Source organism: Oryctolagus cuniculus, chromosome 5 (assembly GCF_964237555.1).
Source record: "Oryctolagus cuniculus chromosome 5, mOryCun1.1, whole genome shotgun sequence".
In the NCBI taxonomy this organism is placed as follows: domain Eukaryota; kingdom Metazoa; phylum Chordata; class Mammalia; order Lagomorpha; family Leporidae; genus Oryctolagus; species Oryctolagus cuniculus.
The window spans coordinates 118,036,130-118,057,842 of record NC_091436.1 but is presented as its reverse complement, the minus strand read 5'-3'; the positions used below and the strand labels follow the sequence as shown (position 1 = coordinate 118,057,842).

Here is a 21,713-nt window from a genome sequence, read left to right as displayed (position 1 = left end):
AAAGCTATTGTGTGTTAAAGGACCTACATGCATTTTTTGATTCTTTAAAAAAAATTTTACTTACATAAGGGGAACAAATTTCATATATAATTATTTAAGAGCCTAATGATACTTCCCACTCTACCCTCACTCCTCCTTCCTTTCTTATTTTTCTCTCAATTTTTACAATGACATAATTCTAATTTGCTATATAATTACAAGCTTAACTCTCTATTAAGTAAAGAATTCAACAAGTAGTAAATAGAAAAACTACTGTTCCTCAAGAGTATAGACAAAGGCTATAAACAGTAATCAAATCTCAAGATATCAACTTCACTCATATACATTTTTGTACTCTGTATATTAGTTACCACAAATCATGAAAAAATTTGTCCTTTGGGACTGGCTTATTTCACTAGTCATAGTGGTCTCCAACTGCAATTGAGAAAGACAGGGTTTCATTCTTTTTCATGGCTGAGTAGTATTCTATTGTGTATATACCTTAATTTATCTAGTCATCAGTTGATGGGCACCTGAATTGGTTATATATCTTAGCCATTGTGAGTTGAGTAGCTATACCCATAGGGGTGCAGATAACCCTTTCATATGTTGATTTCATTTCCCTTGGGTAAATTCCCAGGAGTAGAATGGTTGGGTCACATGGTAAATCTATTTTCAGATTTCTGAGAAATATGCATAATGTCTTCCATAATGTTTGTACTAGTTTACATTCCCACCAGCAGTGTATTAGGGTACTTTTTTCCATACATCCTCACCAGCATTTGTTATTTTTTTACTTCTGGACAATTGCCATTCTAACTGGGGTGAGGCAAAACTTCAATGTGGCTTTTTCTGCATTTCTGTGATACCTAGTGACCCTAAGCATCTCCTCATGTGTCTGTTGGCCATTTATATTTCATCCTTTGAAAAATGCCTGTTCATATCCTTAACCCATTTCTTAACTGAAATGTTTTGTTGTTGAGTTTTGTGAACTCCTTATATATCCTGGATATTAATCTTTTACCAAATGTTTAGTTTACAAATATATTCTCCCGGGGCTGGTGCTGTGGCATTGTGGGTAAAGCCACTGCCTACAGTGCCAGCATCCCATATGGGCACTGGTTCACCCAGCTGCTTCACTTACAACCCAGCTCTCTGGGAAAGCAGCAGAATATAACCCAAGTCCTTGGGCACCTGAACCTGTGTGGGAGACCTGGAAGAAGTTTCTGGCTCCTGGCAGAAACTTCAGCTTGGCACAGCTCTAGCAGTTGTAGCCATTTGGGGAGTGAACCACTGGATGGAAGACTTCTCTGTCTCTGCCTCTCTGTAACTCTGCCTTTCAAATAAATTTAAAAAAATCTTTAAAAAACAAACATATTCTCCCATTCTGTCAGTTGCCTCTTCACTTTGCTGAGTGTTTCCTTTGCTGTGCAGAATCTTCTTAGCCTGATGTAATCCCATTTGTCCATTTTTGCCTTTATTTCCTATGCTGGGTGTTATCCAAAAAGCCTTTGCTTATGACAATATCTTGAAGTGTTTCATTTATGTTTTCCTGTAGTAATTTGATGGTTTTAGGTCTTAGATCTATATCTCTGATCCATTTTGAGTTGATTTTTGTGTAAGGTGTAAGGTACTGGTCATGTCTCATACTTCTGCATGCAGACATCCAATTTCCCCAACACTGTTTATTGATGGGACTGTCTGTCCCTTCAGGGAGTGATTTTAGCCCGTTTGTCAAAGATAAGTTGACTTTTGGATGCATGGAATAATTTTTGGGGTCTCTAATCCGTTTCAATGGCTCATGTGTCAATATTTGTAACAGTAGCAGGCTGTTTTGATAACTTCCCTGTAATATGTCTTGAAATCAGGTATTGTGAGGCATCCAGCTTTATTTTGTGTATCTTGTTATTCCAAATAAATTTTAGTCTTTTTTTTTACATATCTGAGAACATCATCTTTGGTTTTTTCAATTTGTAAATTAGTTCATGTACTATGGACATTTTGAGGATATTAATTCTTCCAATTCATGGACATGGAAGATTTTTTTCCTTTTTTTTGGTGCTTCCTTTTATTTTTTCCTTAATGTTTTGTAATTTTCATTGTAGATATCTTTGATACCCTTGGTTAAATTTATCCCCAAATTTTTAAATATGTTTGTAGTTATTGTGAAAGGGACTAATCTTACAAGTTCTTTCTCAGCCATGGCATTGTTTGCATATACCAAAGCTATGGTTTTTGTGTTTTAATTTTATATCCTCAAATTTGCCAAACTCTTATGAGTTCAAATAATCTTTTCATGAAGCCTTTTGCTTCTGCTATGTATACAGCATCATATCATCTGCAAACAGGGATAATTTGACTTCCTCCTTTCCCATTTGTATCCCTTTGATTTGTTTTTCTTATCTAATGGCTCTGGCTGAAACTTCAGGAACTACATTCAATAATAATGATAAAAGTGGGCATTTTTGTCTGGTTCCAAATCTTAGTGGAAATGCTTCCAGCTTTTCACCATTCCATATAATGCAGGCCATGGGTCTGTCATATATTTCATTAATTGTGTTGAGGAATATTCCTTCTATACTCAATTTGCTTATGGTTTTTATCATGAAAGGATGTTGTATTTTATCAAATTATAATACTGTGAGACTGAAATTAACAGTAAAGAAAACTTGTCCAAGTTCTATAACATGTAGAAGAGTTAGCCTCAATATTATTTTTGCTCTAGACCCCAAGCTCATAACTAGCATATCATAATGCCTCTACTGGACTTGCTTCCTCTTTCTGTTGAATTTTCATATGTGATGACTTCCTCCCTCTCAAAGCTGGAAAATCTAGTCATAGTACTACACTGAAAAGCAAGTCATAGAGAAACTAGACACCATGAATCCTGTTCACTGTGCCTCCTATTTGTCTTTGCTGCCCACCTAATTATCCTAAGGAAGTAAAGTCCTTTCAGATGTGAAACATGGTGCCTTCCCAACTCCTCTCTGTCCCCTAGAATCCCCCACCTCAAAGCGGTTCATTGTCATAAATTGGGAGCCTAATTTCACAAGCAAAACACAGTCACATGGAATCAATAAGTTTTCTCCAGTTCAGGAAGGTCATAGGGGAATGGACAAATTCCTATATTTATATCTCTGATCTAACAACTAGTTCAACTCTTCTTTCCACATTGCCTCACTCTACAGACACTTGACCCTGACGATTAAAAGAGGTGGATCTGAAAGAAAATGCAGCATGGAAAAGAGAAGGGAGGAGTAGGAGAGTAGGGGATGGCTGGCACTGCGGCTCACTAGGCTAATCCTCCACCTGTGGTGCCGGCACACCGGGTTCTAGTCCCGGTCAGGGTGCCGGATTGTCCTGGTTGCCCCTCTTCTAGGCCAGCTCTCTGCTGTGGCCCGGGAGTGCAGTGGAGGATGACCCAAGTGCTTTGGCCCTGCACCCGCATGGGAGACTAGGAGGAAGCACCTGGCTCCTGGCTTCGGATCAGTGAGGTGCGCCGGCCGTGGCAGCCATTGGAGGGTGAACCAATGGCAAAGGAAGACCTTTCTCTCCTCTGTCTCTCTCTCTCACTGTCTGACTCCGTCAGTCAAAAAAAAAAAAAAAAAAAAAAAAAAAAGGAGAGTAGGGGAGAGAATAAAAGGAAAGAAAACAATTTGAAAAAGAAAAACTGTTTTGGATTTCAGAATTAGGAGAAACATAATTAAGAAATAAAAGATATTCTCAGATTAGCCTTTAAACACCTACAAAGATGATAAAGTACATATAAAATGTGTCACATCATCAGATTGTTCTAGGATAGTCTCCTTAAAAAGCTTAAAAACGGTATGGTTTGCTTTTCTAACAGTAATGCAATACAGATACATGTTTTAATCCACCAATTCATCAAAGACAAATCAACATGGATCACACCCTCACAGAGTTAGGGTCCAGGTAGATGTGATGTTTAAAAGTACAGGTAGCGGCCAGCACAGTGGCATAGAGGGTAAAGTCACTGCCTGCAGTGCCAGCATCCCATATGGGCACTGGTTTCAGTCTCCTCTTCTGATCCAGCTCTCTGCTATAGCCTGGGAAAGCAGTGGAAGATGTCCCAAGTCCTTGGGCCCTACGCCCATGTGAAAGACCTGGAAGCTTCTGGCTCCTGGCTTTGGATCAGTGCAGTTCTGGGTATTGCAGCCATCTGGAGAATGAACCAGTGGATGGAAGACTTTCTTTCTCTGTCTCTTTCTCTCTCTCTCTCTCTCTCTCAACTTTTCACTTATCCTCTAGATTTCAGGTATTCTCCACCCCTAATCTTCCCTGTGTATTAATAACCTAAACAACATCACGTCAATTCAATTTGCCCAAAAGTTATGCATCTGCTTCCTGGAGGGTAGGATAAGAATAGCTATCTGACCTTCAGATAGGAATAGTATCCAGTAGATATAACTATGGTTTATAAAAGTTAAACAACCTCAGTTGTAGTCCCCTGCCTCATGCTTACATTCTGATACCTAAATTTCTTTAAGTTCAGCATTGTTCCAGTATTCTGTCTAGCAAAATGTCTTCCTCTTTATACAAATTTCCTGGGGAAGATGTTTGGCCCAGCAGTTAAGACACCACTTGGGATACCCGTGTTCTATATCAGAGTCCCTAGTTCAAGTCCTGGCTCATCTGCTTCCAATGCAGCTTCCCACTAATGCATACCCTGACAAGAAGCAAAAGATGGCTCAAGTAATCAATCAGGGGACCATGATGGAATTCCAGGACCCTGGTTAACTTGGCTCAGCCATGCCTTTTGCAGACATTTGTGGAGTGAATCAGCAGATAGACCTCTATGTACTTCTGTCTCTCATATAATATGAAAATTGCATTAAAAATGTCCTTTTACAAGAGCTTAGTTTTTATTTCCTGCACCCTCTTAAGTCATTTGCCATTCTATTTACTTTCCATCTTCACATAATGTGGTTTATGTTACAAATATCTCATTTAATCAAAGAAAGAGTTTATGTCTCCGATTCTTGTTTTATGCCTACTTGACATAGAAGGTTTATTCTTACATGTAGATGACTACATTAAGCTTCTCTGCCACATTATTGACAAACTTTACTCCATACTTGCTGTTTGGGAGTGTTCTTTGTTCGTCAATATTTTCCATATGCCATATTTTCTTTCTTGGATTAATTTTATAGTTTGCCAGAGCACATCATTTTTCATAGTAGACACATGGTGATAAATTTTCCAAATGTTTATATACTTTGAATGCTATTTTGCTCTTATTCTAATAGTATTTGACTGCATATGAGATTATAGGTTCAAAATCCTATCCCAAAGAATTAATAAGCACTGTTCCTGATGTCTTTCCCACTGATGTGACTCATGAGATGTTCAGAAACCCTTGCAAGTGTCCTCAACTGAAATTGCTGGGCTAAACACTGGATGAATTGAGAGAAGTAGAGGAACACCTTGGATACTGAAATGAAGAGAAAGCTAGTTCATGCTGCCCTTTCCCTGTTTCTGAGTCTGTCAGTTTCCTTGAGCTTGGTCCAGTTCAACACTGACCCTAATATCCACAATAGACTAACTCTATCTCCTGTCCCTAGACAAATAACCCCTCTATTTTTTATGCACATCTCCTTAGACTTTATCTTGAGAACCAGAAATTCAAACACTCCACATACATGAGAACAGAAAAAGAGAAAAGGGAGTGAGAGGAGAAGCACTGTCAACATAGCAGTTCTCATTGATTTCCTTGATGTCTGCTCAATCCTGCTCTTGGAATTTCTCCCTGAGCTCAATTGGAAAGTATAGTTATGCTCCTTACAATTCTCTTTAATTTTATTTGGATTCTGATTGTTCTGCTGTAGTTTCTCTATTCATCCAACCCAACCTGCTGTCTGGGCATCAAAAATCCCTTAAATTCTCTGGCTGGTTGATGGCACTCTGTTTTGTCTTCTAGCACACTTGTGCATTCTTTTTCTAATATGTTTTCAATGTATCACAGTGCCTGATATATATGTGTGTGTGTGTGTGTGTGTGTGTGTGTATATATATATCATATATATAATATCCTCTAATATATTATAGATATAATCAATGTCTTCTGAAGGAAAAGAAAAATTTACCCATGCTTAAATGAAAAGATAACCATGTTATATTCATTATGTATTAATTCATTCATTCATTCAATAATTTTATTGAACTTTGCTATATACTAGGAATAGCTTTTTTTTTAATTTATTTATTTGATAGGTAGAGTTATGGACAGTGAGAGAGAGAGACCGAGAGAAAGGTATTCCTTCTGTTGGTTCACCCCCCAAATGGCCACCACAGCCGGCACTGTGCCGATCTGAAGCCAGGAGCCAGGTGCCTCCTCCGGGTCTCCCACGCGGGTGCAGGGGCCCAAACACTTGGGCCATCCTCCACTGCCCTCCCAGGCCACAGCAGAGAGCTGGACTGGAAGAAGGGCAACCGGGACAAGAACCGGGCGCCCATACGGGATGGCCAGCACCTCAGGCAGAGGATTAACCAAGTGAGCCACATCACCGGCCCAGGCATAGCTTTAAGGTCTGGAAAAACAAGTGTCAGAACAAGGCCCCTCTTTTCATAAATTTACATCTAGATTGCTATTATGTTTTTAAAATACAATTTGAAGAACAATAACATCTTTTGTGTATATGTGTACACATATAGCTGTATCTGTATGTGTATGTTTCCTTTTAGATACAACCTTCAGTAGGAGGGGTTTAGAGAAACAGCACAGGATAAGGCTGATTTTTTGTACTTCATTTGTATTTCTGTATTGTTTGCTAGTGTATTTGACTCAGACTCTGTTCTAAGTGTTTGATACACATCACTGAACAAAACAATTGGTCTTTCTACCTTCTTAGAGACCATATTTTAGCCAGCAAAGTCAGACACCAAATAATAAAGATACAAATTAGTACCTTAGATACTATGTTAGCAGGTGATAAAGACTATGGAAACATAGAACAGGATGATGAAGATTGTAATTATGATATATGTGATCTGATATTGCTGGGCCGCAATTTTAAATAGGATGGCAAGGGTAGCCTTCATAAGGAAGTAACATTTCAGCAGGAAATTGTGTTTAAAGAGGAAGCGATAACAGAGGGACAACACTGTGGTGCAGCAAGTTGGGCCACTGACCATGCCATTTGGCACCAGTTTGAGTCTTGGCTGCTTTACTTCTGATCCAGATCCCTTCTAATGTGCCTGGAAAAGCAGTGGAAGATGGCCAAGTACTTGAGTCACTGCCACTGCCACTCATGTGGGAGATGTGAATGGAGTTTCAGGTTGCTGGCTTCTGTGTGACCCAGCTTGGCCTTTGAAGCCATTTGGGGAGTGAATCACTCTCTCTCTCTCTCTCTATCAGTGTAACTCTGCCTTTTAAATAAATATAATCTTTAAAAAATAAAAGAAAAAAGCGGGGTAGGGGAGGGGATATGAATTGGGATTTGGCCTAAGTAAAAAATACAGCTACCATCAACTCAATGCTAGGCATAAAGGGAGGGAGGAAGGAGGATGAAGAGCCCAGTGTATTTATTTCATTCATTTACTTATTTATCTCAGAGGCAGACAGAGACAGAGAACTCTCATCTGCTGATTCACTTCTCAAATGCTAGGGAGCCAGGAATTCAATCCAGGTCTCCCACGTGATTGGCAGGAATTCAGCTACTTGAGCAGTCACCAGCTGCTTCTCTGTGTGCACATTGGTAGGAAGCTAAAATCAGAAGCAGAGGCAGGACTCCAACCTATGCACTCATATAGGATGCAAGTGTCCCAAGTGCGGTCTTAAATGTTATATCAAATGCCCTCCTTCTTTTAAGGAAATAATATTGTAAGCAGAGGAAACAACAAAGGCAAACGTTCCAGGGTGGGTATATGCCCAGCATGTCCCAGAAACAACTAGCGCCAGGGTACCCGGAGCAGAGCAAGCAAAGTTAAGAAAGAAGTGAGGCCGGCGCCGCGGCTCACTAGGCTAATCCTCCGCCTAGCGGCGCCGGCACACCGGGTTCTAGTCCCGGTCAGGGCACCGGATTCTGTCCCGGTTGCCCCTCTTCCAGGCCAGCTCTCTGCTGTGGCCAGGGAGTGCAGTGGAGGATGGCCCAGGTGCTTGGGCCCTGCACCCCATGGGAGACCAGGAAAAGCACCTGGCTCCTGGTTCCTGCCATCGGATCGGTGCGGTGCGCTGGCCGCAGCGCGCCGACCGCGGCGGCCATTGGAGGGTGAACCAACGGCAAAGGAAGACCTTTCTCTCTGTCTCTCTCTCTCACTGTCCACTCTGCCTGTCAAAAAAAAAAAAAAAAAAAAAAGAAAGAAGTGAAGCCACAGAGGATCTTGCCATGAGGGTAGGCAAATGCAGTAAATGGTCTTTTATCATTATAAAGACTTTGGATTTCATTTTGAGAAAGCCTTTGCAAGGTTTTCTAAGAGGAGAGTGAAATTATCTGGCATATTTTGAAAGTATCATTGTGGTCTATTAGAATAGGCCAAAGGAAGGTTGAGGTAGGGATGAGGAAGAAGGCTGGGAGACCTGGTAATAAATAGAAATAAATGATGGTAGCCATTAAAATTGCTACAAAATTGTCAGAAGAAATAAAGCCAACAGAATTTCCTAATGTATCTGCTTTGGAATCTGGCCTAAGTAAAATGATTGAACTACCATCAACTCAGTTCAGGGCATAATGGAAGGGAGAAGGGGAGATGAAAAGCCCAATTCAGAATCTGTTAAATCAGAGATATCATTTTGGTATCTAAGTGAAGATTCCAGTAGATAGTGAGGTATGGGAATTTGAAATTCAGAGAAAGTTCCGGTCTGGGCCAGAAATTCCAATTTGGGAATCAGGAGCATAGATAAAGAATATTCAAAATTTTGAAAACCCAGAATATAACTTTTCTTATCTACTATACTTAAATTCCCATAACTGGGATTACTTTGTCTAATAGAAATTAGCAAGTGTTGACTATTGAGTGTGTTCCTCTTCTCTATTCTTTATGCCATATCCATTCTCTAGTTACCTCTCACTTGGTTGAGATGCTTCTGTCTCCAATGGGTTTACTATTCAAGTCATCCTGTACCCAACTACCATATTGATATGACTAGATCATGCCTCTGATCATGCAGTGACTACTTGAGGATTACTTGTCACCTGCCGAATTAAAGAATCAAATGCTTAACACACAACATAATTTTCCAAATCCATAACTTAACAATCCCCTTCATATATGCACCAAGCTTCTTGCACTATTCCAAGATCATGGCTCAGTGCCTTTGTGCATGCTGGTTCCTCCATCATAAATCTCTTTCTTCAGCATCATCATGCCTAAATGCTTCAACAGAGCTTGGTGCACTGCCCATTTGAAGATGACTTTCCAATCTTGAAGCTTCTACTACATCACAGAATAAACATGGCAAGGGCAACACTTCCCAAAAGGAAGGTAACAAGACAAATAACAGCTTCAGGAGTGTGGGGAGCAACTCGGACTAGACTAAGTTACTGGAATTAAGACTTATTCTATGCATCTGCTCTCTTACAATATGGCGCTGAGAAAGGACCAAACAACTTCTACGCAGCTGCCTCTCGCCAACTTGACTGATGAGCTGCAGGAGCTGATCCTGCTCCTGATTGGAGGAGAGCAGCGTGCTCGGCGTGTGGGTAGCAGAGTTGGGATTGGTGGAAGAGGACTATAAAGGAGGAGAGAGACAACATGCACCAGGAACATCTGGATAACATCTGAGCAGCCCCCGAGAGAGCCGGCCGGCGGTGTGCCACTCCTCCATGGAAGTGGGGAAAGTGGCAGGGGGAGCCACCCCTCCACGGAGGTGGAGGGGTCGGCATCCAACCCGGGAAGGGCCGAGCAGACAAAAGAACAGCGCAGGGTCCTGTGTCGTTCCTCTGCGAAGAGGGGGAGTGACAAGGAGGAATTCTGGGAATAAAGAGCTCCATAGACAAATTTGGGTAATACTCCACATCATGACCCTTCTTAGAGATTCATATTGTGTATTCATATATTGAAGCTATCAAAATTCCTTTGGCAGTAAAATACACCTAACTTATTTATTTATTTTATTTATTTATTTTAAAGGCAGAGTTAGAGAGAAAAAGTAAAATAAGAGACAAAGAAAGAGATCTTCCACCTGTGGGTTCACTCTCCAAATGGCCTCAATGGCTGGAGCTGTGCAGGTCTGAAGCCAGGACCCTGGAGCTTCTAATGGGTTTCCCACATGGGTGGTAGTAATCCAAGTACTTGGGCCATCTTTTGCTGAATTCCCAGGCACATTAGCATGGAGCTGGATCAGAGGCGGAGCAGCCAGGGCTTAAACTGGCACCCATATGGAATGCCAGCCCCTTCACAACTCTTTTTAACACAGCTTTCTCAAGTGCATTTGACTTCGGAACCCTTATATCTATCACTAAATGCCTATTCGAAGGAGCTAGCATCTCAAGGTACTCACATAGAGAATTCTTGAACACAAAACCAGGGTCCTGGATTCTAGTCCTGATAAAGCACCTGTCAGTGCCATTTTTCCTTATATATAAGCCCAGATAAAGTAACTGCATCATAACACAGGTGACACATTGTTCCCAGTCCAAAAGTAGGAAAAATTGTATGTCTCAAAATAGGTAGGGTAATCATGCATTACATGTAGGTGACAATTTTTCCCAAGTCCAGATAGCATAATCACAAATCCAAACAGGGTTACATTTTATTCCAGCACAATTAATTGTGCACCTTGCACTCTCAAAAGTATTCTGGTTTAGGTGATAAATTGTAATATCACTTAGTTATAAGACTCCACCTAGGAGTCTTATACTTTGAAGTAAGCCAAGCCATTCTACAATAGAGTAGAACCAAGAATTAACAATTTCACCATGACCTAGAATTTTGTTTTTTTCTGTGCACTTGGCAACTAAGTGCCCACTTAGCCATGGTATGCACTCCTATCATATCGATTCATCTAATACAATGACTTGTGCCTGAGTTTCTTATTTCATTCTGTAGATGAAAACTGTTCAACTCAGGTGATTTCACTATAAATCCCTACCATTGTTTCACAACAACTCTTGGTTACTTGATAGGGTCATGCTCTCAGTAGACAGTTTAAAACTACAATATTATCACCAACACTTGCCCGCAACACTTTTCAAATATGGAATCGATTTCCCCTTCACTCCCTCAGGACTCAGTTTCCTACTCACTTGTTCTAGCCTAGTAGGTTTTCACAGATATGTCTCCCTGGCTCCTTAAGAGGGGCTTACTTCCCCAACAATAACTATTCGCCACATAGTTCTTTATGCCAAATAACTAGTTGTGTGACTTTATCAAGTCACCTCTTTTTATGATTCTTAGTTATCTTTGAAATGAGACGGCTGACCTGGATTATGTCCAATTCTCTGTCCAACTGTGGTGAGTTGACTTTACATACCCTTCTTTGAAGCCTACCTACTTCCTTATATGCCCTTATCTCTTTATTATCCCTAAATGATGAGATCTGTTTCCATATTTTATCTCCTTCAGCGTGTGGCAGAGGACCATATATACTTATGACATAAATGTACATGTGACATAAATATTTTAAATTTACAAAGCATTTCAGCTCCAAAAAATCATAATTAAACCCCAAAATAGTGACAGATTAAATGTAATCTAAGAAATGAAGTGATGTAGTCAAAGTAGCAAACACTACAAGGAAATAATTCTATACTATTTTCTAGCATTGCTATAGTGAACCACCACTGCCAATAATAGCTAATAATGGGCCGGTGCCGCAGCTTACTTGGCTAATCCTCCACCTGTGGCGCCGGCACTCTGGGTTCTAGTCCCGGTTGGGGTGCCGGATTCTGTCCCGCTTGTTCCTCTTCCAGTCCAGCTCTCTGCTGTGGCCCGGGAGGGCAGTGGAGGATGGCCTAAGTGCTTGGCCCTGCACCTGCATGCGAGACCAGGAGGAAGCACCTGGCTCCTGGCTTCAGATCGGTGCAATGTGCTGGCCGTAGCAGCCATTTGGGGGGTGAACCAACAGAAGGAATACCTTTCTCTCGGCCTCTCTCTCTAACTTAGCCTGTCAAAAAAATAAAAGAAAAGAAAAGGAAAAAATAGCTAATGATGGGCATTTACTACATGTGAGATATGGTTCTCAGTGGCTCACATGTTGTATGGCTTATGATTACTCTATTAGGTGGATACCATTATTATCCCCACTTCACAGATATGAGAACCGGGCATAGATGAGTTAAGTAATTGTCTGACATCTCCCAGGAGCAAGCTGAGCAGTCCAGCTCCAAAGCCCACAGAAACGTCCACTGTGGCAGCCTGGCCCGCCCTCCCTTTCACCAGCATTTGCTCCCATGAATATCCTAACACCAGGCTTGTATCCACCCAAACGGAAACTAAGGCCCAAAGAGGCTTGAGGATTGCTCACTCTCACACCTGACTATGATCACTGACATCCACCTGCTGAGAAAGCAGCACGGTGTGAATTGGAGGATGTGATTAGGAGACAGTGGTCCTAGAAATGAGGAATTAAAATTGGCAGTGAAATGTTATACTACTATAGTTTTAACGATCTATGATTATTTGAAACTTTACTGTATATTGGCGAAATGGTCATCCTTCCATTTGATTACTGTGTATAGCCCTTGCTTATATTACCACTGAACTAGGGTCTTTTTACTTTTTACTTGTTGATTTCTTTATTTAGGGGGGCATTAAGCCCCTGACCGTAATGTTTACTAAAAGTATATTATCTCAAACACTAAAAAAGAAAGAAAGGAAGAGAAAAGGAGGAAGGGTGGGAGAGAGGAAGAGAATATCATTACATTCTTAGAATTGTATCTAGGAACTAAATTGAATCTGTGTTAACAGTACCTTACATGATAATAAAAAGTATTGAAAAAAATTTTGGAAAAATAAAAATAAATAATGAACTTGGCAGTGAATTGAAAGGAAAAGATGTTTTTGATTAGTGGTGTGGGCCCTGGAAGGGGGCACAATGATGCATGAAACGACAGCCCTGGGCACTCACCTGAAAGGGAAGGTGGGAGGGAGAGAGAAGCCCAGGAGTGATGGGACAGAGAGCAAGGCCCCAGGGCAGTGGGAAGGTGAGAAGGGAAGAGGAACAACGTTATTTGCGATTACATACAAGTTCAGCACCAGCACTACATTGATAGAAGAAATATGCAATACAAACCAGAAAGTACAGTTTTGGATTCGAAGTATGGCTTGACTGAAGCAGCATTCACGAAAGAATCCAGACTTGTGTATGGCACATAATAGGCACTTAATAAATGTTTGTTCCAAATAAGAGAGACCAAAAGAGGAAAATCTGAGAGTTCCTTTCATAAAAAGAAAGGGACCTAAGGGAGTAGGTGCTCAATAAATATTATTTTTATCTGTGTGCAGTGAGAAGCCTGGGGGGTTATAAGCGATTATCTGATACATTTCCAAAGAGCTCTTAGCCTCCGATTTCAATTCTCACAAATTCCCTGGGGAGGCTGTAGACACTCTCTCACTGGGGAGTTAAGAACACACTCTTACAAGAGCCATGGGGAGGGCGGGGGTTGGATGATTTCAAAATGGATAAAGGGAGGTACAGGCTAAACCCAGTGACACTGCAACCCTTTCAGTTCTGAGTTCCAAGCAATTCCCACAGAAAGGCAAGTTCCCTCTGTTGCCCACAGAACAGAGATCATCTAGATTGACCGGCACACACTGCCGTCCCAAGCTGAGGATGGCAGAGCGATCTGGAAGCCTTCCAGAAGTGCCTCGTTCAACTGTAAGCCACTAATTCGTGAGGAAATAAAGCACAGAGAGCCCATTTCAAACATACATGCGGAAATCAGGACAAAACACTGAGATTATCTGCTCGGAATTCGCTTTAAGAGAGCCCAGGCAGCGCTCATTTATTTTTGAGAAAATATATGATTAACCATAGTTAAGTATGAATTCAGATGTTGTACATTAGACCAGCTTCTCGAAGTTTGAGAGCATTTAATATTATATATCGCTGCCATTTGGACTAAATTGTTTTTTTAATGTACACAATATTACAAATTTAATTTGAGCTGTTTGAATCAGTCTGTAAAAAAGATTTGATTATACCTGAGTGTTCTGGCCCCAGCTTTTCCGTATCTCAGTAATCTTGGCGGTAATTGGCTGATTAGGCGTCTCACACTCCATCTTTGCCTCAGTTTCCATGGTAATGTTACAGGAGCTATTATAGATGAGAACTTCATCTCTTTCCACTTTAGGGCTGAAACGAGAGGGGAGGTTAAATGGGGTGTCATCAATCTTAATGAAATGCAATTATTTTTACTCTTATTAATCATTGCAAGCCATTAGCTTGTGGCAACTACAGGCCACCATTTGTCAAATTTTGCAAATTTCTGTAATTCTGTTTCCATTCTTTTATTGTTTATTTGTTTTCCCTTTATCTGCACACTCTGCAATGAAAATGCACATGGTAAATATCTTTCACTGAGGCCTTTCTCTCTTCCAAATCTATTAGCAACATTAGCAAAAGCGTTTCCAAGTCCAACTTAACAAACAGTATGCAGGCAACAATTCAAGTTCTAAAAATGGAAGCAAATGTTGGGGAGACTTTTTGTTTTTGTTCTCCTTTCCCCTTCCCTCTTCTTGCTCTTACTCACACTTAGTGTTGGGGGAGTGAATTGCCTGAATTCCCCCTAGGGCAGAGGGAGAAATTGGAAAACCCACACAACTGGCTAACTGGTCCCTAATTCCAACTGTGAAAAAATGAGCTCATTTAGGCTTGCAATTCCCTCTCCCCAGCTGATGGCAATGAGGCTCTGTTGCTAGCAGTGGAACATTAACTTAGTAAATTAATTAAACTTACTTAACAGCCCAGACTAAGGAGATTCGATATATGTGCCAGTTATACTACCAGCCACTCACTTTAAAAAGTCCTCTTGCTTAAAGGGGAGAAGTCAGACTGGATGTAAAAGGCAGCAAGTTAGCATCACAGAAAGTCTTACAAGGTGTGGTCTAGAAGAAGTGAGAGCATGGACATTGAAGGGATTCGTCCCCAACAGGTGTGATACTTATTCAAGAATAATCTTGGCTTTAGGCATTGTTGCCACTAATGCAAAGGCCATTAGGGATAATAATGCATGTTTTATGCTTTTCAACACTTTCATATGTATGACCTCATTTCAGTTTGTAAATTAGGTAGTGGTATAAAAAAATATGACCAAAAGATCAGGAGATTGCATAAAGTCAAACCCAAGAGTGTGACAGCTCCAACATCAAAACCTAGGTGCCTGTTTCCTAGAACAGTGCTCCTGGATTTTGAGATGCTGATAGAACACAGGCCAAAAACATGGCAGATCCCCTGAGAACACCAGGAAGTGTGGAGGAAAGGGCAAAAGGTTACCTCTTGAGAAACTGTGAATCACAACGAACTGTAGCATCTTTTATCAAACCAATGTCAAAATGGTTTCTCCCACAATTTGCTAGAAATAATAAGCAGGATAACTCACATTTCACCACTTAATCTTCTCTTTTCCAAGCTAACTCATTCTACATTAACCTAAGAGGTGACTGCCACACCCTTTGTCTTTGACCTAACTGAGAGGGTCAATTTTTTAACATTTCAACACCAGAACTGAATACAAGAGTTTGAGCTGACCACTGGGGCTCTGGTCTCCTTTTACATAAGCCTTTTCCTCCAATGACACTATTGTATTCATTGTAGTCTCCACACTTACATGAAGATGTGTAATAAATTCCAATTCTCAGAGCTGTCATTGCCCAATGATTTCTACAAGCCACACTTGCCCAGTTAATTTTCCAAGAAGTGTTAGCATGATAAGGTTAGACTTGAAGAAAGATCAGCTAGATTTGGGTCCCAGCACAGACATTCCCCATCTATATGACATTGAAGGCATCAATCTGTAACCTTTGCCTTTCCATGCTTACAAAACTGAATCACTACTAATCCAGTATCTATTTTGTAGAGGTGTTGATAAAATTGAGCAAAATGAAGCTTATAAAATGTTTAGCACAGAACCTAGAACAGAGTGACTATGTGATAAAGGCAGTTCTTATTACAGTTTTTAGCGGTTGTTCTGTTAATAGCATTATTGTGGAAATGTAAATATAGGAATTTACATTCATTATTGTTGTATTTCATCTCACTGATTTGGACCCATTGCTCAAATATATTTTAAATCTGAAGCCTATAATCTAGCTATAAATCCATCTAGCTGAGCCATTTCCATGGGTTAGACAAAGCCATAGGATAAATACAGCATTTGCTCCTGGAGTGTCTCATACTCCAAGACTCAGAAAGGAAAAGCAAAGTAATTTAACTTTTAAATTAAAATGTAATGTAATATTTAAATAAATATGGAAATATGGTAGGATAGAATGCAAAATTCACAGGGGCTTTTGAAACACCTGACTTCAAAGAAATTTAAGGTTTCTTTCAGGCCATTTTGGGCTTTCTATCCAGAACACTTTTTTAAACTTTTTTGCCACTTGGGTTGGAAAGGTTACTGGGATAGTTTAAGAAGGTCTGTATGGTCACAGCAGGTCTTTTCTCCCCAAAACTCTTGTAGTACTTAAACTGTTCAAACTTTAATGTCTTAATATTGATGGTTGGTGGATTAAGGGAAGATGTTTGGTCTAATTGTGTGAGTTAGGAGGTGGAGATAGTGGGAGGTGCTTGGGCCACTGGGAGCATGCCCTTGGAGTGAAGTACTCACAAGAGAGTTATTATTTGAGTTCAAGTTTGGCCTAGGTTCTGTCTCTCCTTCCTTCACCACTATGTGACTGTGCCTCTGCACCTGCCATGACCAGCATCCTCAGTCACCCATCTCTAGGGCCATTGGATCCTGAACTGTAAGCTCTAAACTGTAAGCTGAAGTAAACTTTTTCTTTCTCAAAAAGCTCCTCTCTGTCATTCTCTGTCATTTTAGTTAAAGTAACTAAAAGTAGATGAATGCAGTCACCTCCTATATTTGCAGTAAAGCTTTCTACACCATCACATCATTTGTGATTTCATTCCAAAAGATAAGTTGACTTCAGTTCTAAGGCTAACAAAGCATCTGATTAATAATCATCCTAGAATTCTGTCAGGGATAGTATCCAGGTTAGTTGTCTAAATTTACATTATTCCCTCTTTTGAATTCAGAGAATATCTGTCCATCACGTCTGTTTGTTGTGTGTCCCTCCTCATGATTCATTTTCAGCACTGGATCATGAATGATGATCAATCACCTAAGCAAGTTTTCTATGCCTTGTATATGAATGATCTAGCTATACAGACATGAACCAAAGGAAAGTAGTGACCAATTTCTTTAAAACCTTTTCAGCCTGGGCTTCCACCCTCCCAAAGAGCCTTCTTCTACCCTTTTCTAGGCCTATTGTTGTCAAAAGTACAAGTAGAATAGGCTGAATCACTCTGTCGTCCTTTTTTGTTTGCCTGTTAGCAATATACCATCTTCCTTAATCACATTCTTCTTGCTCTTAAAAGAGTTAAATTCATTTGTTCTAACATTTACTTTTTTGTAATAAGCCTTAGCTCATATTCCTTTTTGTATTTTTCCCTGATAATCTTGCTACAGATTTTTTCATGGAAAAGTGCTCAACAAAATTAGCTGAAACACTAAGATATCAAAAATACATTGACATTTACAAAATTTCAAAATTTTTAAGAGCATGGTAGGGGCAAGAGGCGTGGAATCACCACACAGACCCTGGGAGGCGGGTGAAAGCAGGCCTGAGGCAAGCAGCCTGCAGACTCGCTTATTTCAGTTGCTACAGCTGCATATATAAGCCAAGGCAGCCAATCTGGTCAAGGGGCAGTCTATGCCTTAAACAATCAAACTCTGTTGCCAGGCAGTTTCCAAAGCCATCCAATCACAGCCTGTTGTCAGTCAGGCTCTGTTGTCATGTGGTTTCTGAAGCCATCCAATCACAGCCTGTTGTCAGTCAAGCTCTGTTGTCATGTGGTTTCAGAAGCCATCCAATCACAGCCTGTTGCCAGAAAGTTTTTGTTGTCAGCGGCCATCTTGGCATGACCTTCTCATTCCAGCACAGTTATTCCATGCTTTCTTCCATAATAATTCTGTGAATTAATAAGTGTAGTTGAGAGGCTAGCTTTGTAGTATAGTGGGTTGGGCCTCCACCTGTAGTGCCAGCTTCCCAGCTGGGTGCTGATTCAAGTCCCAGCTGCTCCATTCCCAATCAAGCCCCTTGATGATGTCCTAGGAAGGCAATGGAGGATGACCCAAGTGCTTGGGCCCCTGCAACTGCATGGGAGACCTGGAGGATGCTCCTGGCTTCGGATCAGTCCAGCTCCAGCTGTTGTGGCCATTTGGAAGACCTCTCTGTCGCTCTTTCTCTATGTCTGTAGCTTTGCCTCTCAAATAAATAATCTTTTTTAAAAAAAAGTGCAGTTGACCATACATATGTGTGCATATATAGAAACTATATGTACAGACCAGCGCCGCAGCTCAATAGGCTAATCCTCCGCCTGCAGCACTGGCACACCGGGTTCTAGTCCCGGTCAGGGCACCGGATTCTGTCCCGGTTGCCCCTCTTCCAGGCCAGCTCTCTGCTATGGCCCAGGAGTACAGCAGAGGATGGCCCAAGTCCTTGGGCCCTGCACCCACATGGGATACCAGGAGAGGCATCTGGCTCCTGGCTTCGGATCAGCGCGATGTGCCGGCCGCGGCGGCCATTAGAGGGTGAACCAATGGCAAAAGGAAGACCTTTCTCTGTCTCTCTCTCTCTCACTGTCCACTCTGCCTGTCAAAAAGAAAACTATATGTACAAAAAAAGGCAGATGGATATAGATACAGATATAGATGCACATGCATACAAATATATATGCATACACATAATTACTTGGGGGATATTTAATAAAAATTATTAGTCTAAATGCTGGCAAAGGTAGTTTTAGAACCTAATATTCCTAACCCTTAATCTATTGTTCATTCAACTAATCAGATAGTAAAGCTAGCAAGTAATATTCTTGCATGTGCTCTTTAGGCTAAGTAATGAAAACCCTAACATGAATTCTATACCCCTCACTTAACTTGAAATTGCTTCCTATGGCTCCAAGAGCTCACTAGATCCACACAGTTCAGCTAAGGCTTTCACCACAGGTGTCTACAGCGTGGCATCTTGCCAAGTACACCATGAGTCAGAAGCCTTGGGTTCCACCCCAACACTATGTTCCCTTCCTTCTCATCCTATTCCTGACCTACTGCTTTCTGAACAGTTCATAAAACCCTATGGTTTCTTTGAATTTACTGCCTCTGCTGCTTGAACCTCCATGGTAACACCTTCTCAACTCAATACAAAAGACACTTCCTCAGAGAAGCATCCTCTGGAAATTCTGCCTAAAGTACTCCATATCGTTTTCCATCTCTTTATAGCACTTATCACAACATATGATTATCTCAGTTATTTTCTGAGTTTATCCTCTATCCTTAAAGACAGAGCTTTCTGTCTCATTCACTACTGATTCACCAGCATCTAGCACAAGTAAATTTTGCAAGCACTTGACAAATACTCTATGATACATGGATGGATGCAAGGACGGATGCATGGATGGGCGGGTGAAAGGATCCATGCATGCATAGCTATATGGATGAATGTAGGGTGAATAGATAGATGCATGAATAGGGAAGAAAGAGTGGATGGATAGATAGAAGCATGGATGAATGTGTGGATGATGGCTAGATGGCTAGATAGACTGGGTTTATTTTTGTTACAAGTATATATCTGCCTTTTTCAAATGTCATCAAATCTATAGTGGTGGTAGCTAACAAGGAGATGAAAGTCAGTTCCCTTGGAAGGTTCTGAAAGTGGTCCTCCGGGTTCATAAGCATAGTCTTAAGAGGAACAAAGTAAGCCATTTGGCACATGATTTTCTTATTTTCCCTTGAAAAATATACAGTGTATTACTGTTACTGAATCAGCATACATTCAGTGGAAAATACATAAAATCTCAATGAAGAAAATAAATATGATCTGTACTCTCGCCAAATATTAATAGATACTATCAAAATTTTAGAATATATTCTTCTAGTCTTTTTTCTCTTTTTTAAATGTATATTTATTTACTTGAAAGTCAGAGTTAGAGAGAAGAGAGGGAGTGACAGTGGCCACAACGGCATGGTTGAGCCAGGCTGATGTCAAGAACTGGAACTTTAGCCGGGTCACCCATATAAGTGGCAGGGCCCAAAGCACCTGGATCATCATCTGCTCCTTTTCCCATGACATTATCAGGGAGCTGGAAGTAGGGCAGCTAGGACTAGAAATGGCACATGTATTGGATACTCCTGTCACTGTCAGTGGCTTTACCTACTACACCAAAATGCCAGCCCCTCTAGACTTTTTTTCTAATTACTTGTGTGTAAGCAAACATATTAGGATATATGACAGTATGGTTAATTTAATATACTGTTTGTGACTTGGAATTTTTACTTTGCAATAACATTATAAGGATTTCTGTATTTGATTAAATATTTTGCATTATCATATTTAAAGGTTTCTTAGTATTGTAATATTTGGATGCATTCTTTATTACTAAAACTTAAAATGGATACTTCAAAAGTTCACAAAAATGGAATGCAAAGATAAATTTATAAAAAGTAAGAAGAAATAGAGTATTTGTCAGCTAAGTGAGACACTCCAGTCCTCTCTCCTCAGAGACTCAAATTTGAACAGGCATTCACACATAAAGTCACATTTACAAGAGCCACAGAAGCCAGCTGAGAGACTATAGTAGCTGATTTTACTATAATAATAAGGAAAGACATATTGAAGAAGGCAGAAAGGAAAGATTTGTCAAGCGACCCCACCCCCAACTCCAAGTAGTGCAGCAGGGAGAGAGATACCTCCTGCTTAGGAGAGGGAGAGAAAAGAAAAACTGGACCATAGCCCTTAATTCCAGCAGCAGATATGCCACAGCAAAACACAGAATCAGAGAGTCAGACAGGACCCATGGCCTCTGCCCTCAGGCCAGAACCCACAGACTAGGCCTTTGGTCAAGAGTCTCCTTTCACTACTCCTCACCCAAGCTTCAACATAAAGTGGAATAAGACTACAGCCACTGGAGAGTGGGGTGAGCAAGTGAACTTAGGACTTTGCCTTGAAATTCAGAGCTGGGTCTGCTTCTATGAGAGCCAGCACCAGGTAAAACTCACAAGACTATCTTCAGGGTCAGTGCTGATGGACACAGCCCCTAGATGTCTCCTGTCATCAGGAGGAAATTTGAGCCCTGATGAGATGGATTCATTTCTGCTTGTGTCTCTACCAGTCTAGTGCAAGTCAGAAATGCACCCCCAGGAATGTGCAGGCTGATTCACAGATGCCCAAATGTTAATGTAAGGACACGGGAAGTATGAAAAGCTAGGCAATATTATACCTTCAAAGGAACAAAATAATGCCTTAGCAACAGACTCTATTCTAAAGAAAAGGAGATTGATGGAATGTCTGAGGGTGGGAAGGATCACTATGTTCCTAAAGTTGTATTTATAAATGCATGAAGTTTGTATACCTTAAATAAAAGGTTTCTGGGTTTAAAAAAAAAACCATTCATAGGAAAACAATTTAAAAAAAAGACTTATTATAATCATGCTCAAAGAGATGCAAAAAATAGAGACAAATAGGTAAATAAAATAGGGGAAACAACACATGACATGAATTAGAAACTCAACAGAGAGATAAAGATCTTGAAAAGGTGCCAAAAAGAAATT

The 21,713-nt window shown here is 40.6% G+C and overlaps 1 protein-coding gene across 6 annotated transcripts in view; it reads right to left on the bottom strand.

Moving 5' to 3' along the window:
• The window catches only part of PKHD1 (PKHD1 ciliary IPT domain containing fibrocystin/polyductin), a 579,994-nt gene that overhangs the window by 412,176 nt on the left and 146,105 nt on the right, over nucleotides 1-21,713 (bottom strand). For all 6 annotated transcript variants that reach the window (XM_070074011.1, XM_051855614.2, XM_051855618.2 and 3 more), the window contains one exon: nucleotides 14,083-14,233. In XM_070074011.1, coding sequence (XP_069930112.1) covers nucleotides 14,083-14,233 — 151 coding nt within the window. The remainder of the gene's footprint in view (nucleotides 1-14,082; nucleotides 14,234-21,713) is intronic.